At 49.6% G+C, this 5,730-nt stretch overlaps 1 protein-coding gene across 1 annotated transcript; it reads right to left on the reverse strand.

Annotated features, from left to right (window-relative positions):
• Positions 1–3,060: 3,060 nt before the first annotated feature.
• LOC103582060 (glycosyltransferase 6 domain-containing protein 1-like) lies at positions 3,061–4,917 on the reverse strand. Its single transcript, XM_008563743.1, has 3 exons — positions 4,851–4,917; positions 4,389–4,548; positions 3,061–3,754 (listed from the first exon to the last, which is right to left on the reverse strand). The coding sequence occupies exons 1-3, from the start codon at positions 4,915–4,917 to the stop codon at positions 3,061–3,063; spliced, it is 921 nt and encodes a 306-aa protein (XP_008561965.1).
• Positions 4,918–5,730: the final 813 nt, after the last annotated feature.

Genomic DNA, 5,730 nt, shown 5'->3' on the forward strand with positions numbered 1-5,730 from the left:
AGGGATGGCCGGTGCGCTCACTGGCTGAGAGTGGTGCTGACCACACCGTGCTGAGGGTCGCAATCCCCTGACCGGTCAAAAATAAATAAATAAATAAACAGGCTTGCTCTGGGACCTGGACATTCTAAACATTAGTAAGTTTGCCTGGCATCCTTCCAAATAAAACTTCTGTGACATTTTTAAGGGCAAAATTTCAGAAACCATTTCCATAAGTCTCCCAGCCTTATCCATAAATTAGCAGGAAAGAGAGAATTTTGTTTGCTCTGTCTTGTTTAGTGCAGCACCCCCTCCCTCTCCAGGTCTGACCCAAGATAACTGGTGACATTGCAGGTGGAGGGTCTCTAGCTAGTGCAGTATCTATTTTATCTCTTTTGAAACTTTTATAGATTTTTTAAATTGAGAGCTACTCAGTGAGATACAAGAAAAAATGAGTCACTTAAAAAGCATCTTAATTAGTCAAGGGAGACAACTGCAAAAAGAGGAAGGGTCAGCTGCACCTTGCCGGATAAGCTCGTTAAGGCAGTCCTGGTCGTGAGCTGGACCGCACAGGGGAGGCAGGGCCAGAGGGTGCAGGGGACACTGGGCTTGTAGCTCCAGGTCTCACCGTGGGCCAGTGGTCCAGCTTTCCCAGCCTCTATCTTCACTGCATGAAATAATAGTCCAGGCTCCTTACAATCTGAGCGTTTTCGTTGCCCTTATTTTTGAAATGCTTGCTCTATTAGTTTGCCATAACAAAGTGCCACAGGCCGGGTGGCTTAAGCAACAGACATTTATTTTCTTACGGTTCTGGAAGCTGGAAGTCGGAGACCGAAGTGTCCCAGGGATGGCTCCTTCTGAGGCCTCTCTCCTTGGCTTGTAGATGTGTTCCCCTGTGTCCTCTTGTGGTCGTCCCTGTGTGTGTGTCTGTGTCCTAATCTCCTCGTCCTGTAAGGACACCAGTCGTGTTTGATGAGGACCCACCCTAGGTTCCTCGTTTATACCTTAATCGCCTCTGCAAAGGCTCAGTCTCTAAATACAGAGACCTGCTGAGGTCCTGGGGGCTAGGACGTCAGCCTGTGAATGGGGACGGGGGACACGATTCAGCCCATGACACTCACTAAAACTGTTCGTCACTATCTGCACTGCCTCCCTGAGTGACGAATGCCTCCCTCCATGACTGCACTGCGAGGGGACGGCTCCCTGGACTGCCGCGGCACCCTGGGCTGATCACGTCTTCCTCGTCAATTTCAGCACGTNCATAGGGATGGCCGGTGCGCTCACTGGCTGAGCGTGGTGCAGACCACACCGTGCCGAGGGTCGCGATCCCCTGACCGGTCAAAAATAAATAAATAAATAAATAAACAGGCTTGCTCTGGGACCTGGACATTCTAAACATTAGTAAGTTTGCCTGGCATCCTTCCGAATAAAACTTCTGTGACATTTTTAAGGGCAAAATTTCAGAAACCCTTTCCATAAGTCTCCCAGGCTTATCCATAAATTAGCAGGAAAGAGAGAATTTTGTTTGCTCTGTCTTGTTTAGTGCAGCACCCCCTCCCTCTCCAGGTCTGATCCAAGATAACTGGTGACATTGCAGGTGGAGGGTCTCTAGCTAGTGCAGTATCTATTTTATCTCTTTTGAAACTTTTATAGATTTTTAAAATTGAGAGCTACTCAGTGAGATACAAGAAAAAATGAGTCACTTAAAAAGCATCTTAATTAGTCAAGGGAGACAACTGCAAAAAGAGGAAGGGTCAGCTGCACCTTGCCGGATAAGCTCGTTAAGGCAGTCCTGGTCGTGAGCTGGACTGTGAGCTGGACCGCACAGGGGAGGCAGGGCCAGACGGTGCAGGGGACACTGGGCTTGTAGCTCCAGGTCTCACCCTGGACCAGTGGTCCAGCTTTCCCAGCCTCTATCTTCACTGCATGAAATAATAGTCCAGGCTCCTTACAATCTGAGGGTTTTCGTTTTTCTCAATAAACCCACCAAGTTGTTATCGCCCTTATTTTTGAAATGCTTGCTCTATTAGTTTGCCATAACAAAGTGCCACAGGCCGGGTGGCTTAAGCAACAGACATTTATTTTCTTACGGTTCTGGAAGCTGGAAGTCGGAGACTGAAGTATCCCAGGGCTGGCTCCTTCTGAGGCCTCTCTCCTTGGCTTGTAGATGTGTCCCCCTGTGTCCTCTTGTGGTCGTCCCTGTGTGTGTGTCTGTGTCCTAATCTCCTCGTCCTGTAAGGACACCAGTCGTGTTTGATGAGGACCCACCCTAGGTTCCTCGTTTATACCTTAATCGCCTCTGCAAAGGCTCAGTCTCTAAATACAGAGACCTGCTGAGGTCCTGGGGGCTAGGACGTCAGCCTGTGAATGGGGACGGGGGACACGATTCAGCCCATGACACTCACTAAAACTGTTCGTCGCCTCCCTGAGTGACGTATGCCTCCCTCCATGACTGCACTGCGAGGGGACAGCTCCCTGGACTGCCGCGGCACCCTGGGCTGATCACGTCTTCCTCGTCAATTTCAGCACGTTTGAATGTGCAAAATAAACCCTACAATAGCCTCACCCCCCACTAGACCGCAGGCTGCTAAGGACACAGTTATGTTTTTAACTACTTTCTGTCCCTGTTTGCACCTGGTGGAGTGCCCCTCCCTGGTGACATGTATTTGGTTAAATGCCTCTAATTTATCTGTGTCCAATCACATACTGGACAGATTGAGACTACATGAGGGACCGATGTATTTGATGAGTGAACTAATAAACGTTTATTTTTTCTTTTGCACATAACACTTTTCCATTTCATGAGTCTATTTTTTTGAAACAGAGTCATTCTCCATTTAAAAAAAATTCCTTCTATTCCAAAAGTATTTGCATGTTATCTGTAATACATAGATAATAATATTACTGTGTATTAACATTAAATAATTGTCCTTTTATTCTTTATCCTGTATTAGCCAAATTGAACGGTTCAAAATTGCAAGGGGAAAAATTCCTTTTGGAAGAGCGTAAATTTTTACATCTCTCAAAAATGGAAGGTTTTAAGACATTGTCTGTTTATCAAAGACTGCTTCTGTGACTCATTTATCAGTCTATAAACTCAATGGCCTGATCATAATTCCTCTGGGAATGACGCACCAACTTGACATATCGAATCTGGGCAGGGGGCGTAAATGTCAGGTCCCAGCTGTATTCTGGTGACAACAACTTGGTGGGTTTATTGAGAAAAAAGTATTTGTTGAGGTGCCTTTCGTAGGTGCTGTTAAGTCCATGTTTGATGTCCTGGGTAGTCGCACTCAGATAGTTCTGGATGAGGTTTAACATCTCATGGGGCGTGCCACCAACAACCGAGCCGTCGTAATAGAAATCTCCCTGTCCAAACGGGATGTAAGCCGCTGACTTAGGCCTCCTCTCGTAAGGGACGTTCTTGGTGTTTTGAAAATACCACCATGCGTGGAGCTGAGCCACAGAGGTGCCCAGGGTCTCCACCCCAAAGTCGTTCTGGAAGACCTGGCTGGCCGGCATGCTGAAGAGGAAGTCGACTTCATACTGGATGTGCCAGAGGACGTGCTGGCCCAAGCTCCTCATGCGCGCCACGTCGTGGTCGTGCCACAGGTCTTCCTCCTCCACTCTGAATATCTGGAACGTTCGAAGAGGACTTGGCTCCAGGTCAGGCAGCTGGAAGGAGACGTCCGCTATGACGTAGACGACAACTCGGTAGCCGGTCATGAAGTACTTACTGGCTGACGTTAGGAACAGCTTCAGGTGCTCACCCGCCAGCCTGGGAAGCGCACACAAAGGAGGAAGCTTAGTCCTCTAAAGCCCATCAGGAGGTTTAAAAAAGCAAGTTCTAGCGGCCTACAGTGGCACTGGGTGTGTTAATTAACAATAATTTGCTGTATGTTCTTAAATGGCTGGAAGAGAGGGCCTCAAACACTCATCACAAAGAAAAGATGTATTTGGTGGTGATGGAGACGCCGTCGCCCTGATCTGACCATCACACATTGTGCACAGATATTGACATAGAACCCTGTGCCCCTCAATCCCGTGCAGTTAGAGACGCCCCCGCTGCGCTGTCTCACCCGCGCTGTCGATGCCACAGAAGGGGCGGGGGGCTGAACCGGCTGCTGAGCCACAATGCAGCCAACCCCCAGGCCCGGGAAAAGCCGTCACGCTTCGGAACGGCTGTCGGGAAGGAAGGGAGCGAGAGCTGAGGGGACATTAGTCACAAGATTCCCGAGTGGTGTGAAGGACCGGCCACCAGTGGAGAAAGTAACTAGCACAAGCTTTCCGTGCAGGACGGCCAGGAGTAAGGGTCGCGGTGTGTGATGAGAAGCTCTTCGGGGACAGAAGGCCCGTGGATGCTCAGCCTCGTTTTCCCAAAATAAAAAAGGGCAAAGGTCAGTGGCACCCACCTGCCAGCGGCAAAGACCGCCAAGCCCACGGTGAGGTTTTGCCTTCCGTAGTATTTTCCCAGGGCGTCTCTGTTGAAAGTGCCTTCCCACACCACTGGAGCGCGCCAGTTCGTTCTCGTTATAACATCAGGGCGATTTCTGTGGAACAGACAAGAGCGAGCTCAGTGGGTCCCACGTCACCACGGCAGCAGCAGCGGGCGCCTGGGCAATGCCAGCTAATGCCAGAGAGCACTCACTATGTGCCAGGCGCCGTGCGAGAGGGTGCTACATCACTAGCCCTGTTCGTCAAATGGGGAAACAGAGGCACGGGAGGTTGAGCGAGTCGCCTAATATAACACAGCTGGCAGGTGGCAGAGCCGGGACGCGACTCTTGGCTCCGTTTCGCCCTCTGCCTTCTCAGCGCAGCAGCTGCTTGTTTGACCTCTGGCTGCAGCTTCACGTTAGGCAGCCCGGAGCCCGCACATTCTCCGACTGCAGCCTGGGGCCGGGACCGTGGCAGGACCACCCCCTCCTTCACCACGCCTCTCATTTCCCCTCCTTCCCCATTTTCTTTCTCCCCCTCCCTTTTTCCTAGAAGTTTCTAGAGATGCCTTTTAAGCCTTCTCCCTCATGCTTTCAGCCCATCGCACAATACAGCAGAAATTTTAAAAAATGAGTCCAAAAAGGGAGAGAGACACTAGGTTTGCTTTTAAAAATAACAAAGTAACAACAGAATTTAAGATAGGCAAGCCTGGTTCAACATTTGAAAATCAACCGATGTCAAGCAGCATCTGAGAAGCTGGAGGACAATCACACACCGCGTCCGCTGGTGCAGAACAAGCGTCACTCGAAGCTCAGTACCCATGTACGGCCAAAGCTCCCAGAGAAAAACAGGAGCAGAGGGGAATCCCCTCAACTTGATTCTAAACATCTACAAAAATCCCAAAGCTGACACACTGAAGAGTAAAAGGCTGAAAGACCCTCCGCAAGGTCAGCAGCGCAGCGAGGACGTCCACGCTCAGTGTCCTGACTCAGCGGGACGGTGGAAGCTCCAGAACCACGAGGCACGAGAGAACAGCAGACGTCAGATTGACAAGGAGAAAGTAACACTGTCCCTATTGCAGATTACCTGACTGTCTACACAGAAAATCCCAGGAATCCAAAAAAAAAAAAAAGTCTCCTGGAGCTGAGAAGCGAATGCAGCAAGGTTGCAGGATGCAAGGTCAGCACACAAAAAATTAATCTCATCCCCATATGCTAACCATGAACACGCAGAAAGTGACATGAAAAAACCCCCACTGCTTACAGTTGCTCCGAAGAAAATGAAATCCTTTACTTTCAGAAGGAGAGGACAGACCTGTAG

This window comes from Galeopterus variegatus, unplaced genomic scaffold (assembly GCF_000696425.1).
Source record: "Galeopterus variegatus unplaced genomic scaffold, G_variegatus-3.0.2 Scaffold14764, whole genome shotgun sequence".
Lineage (NCBI taxonomy): Eukaryota > Metazoa > Chordata > Mammalia > Dermoptera > Cynocephalidae > Galeopterus > Galeopterus variegatus.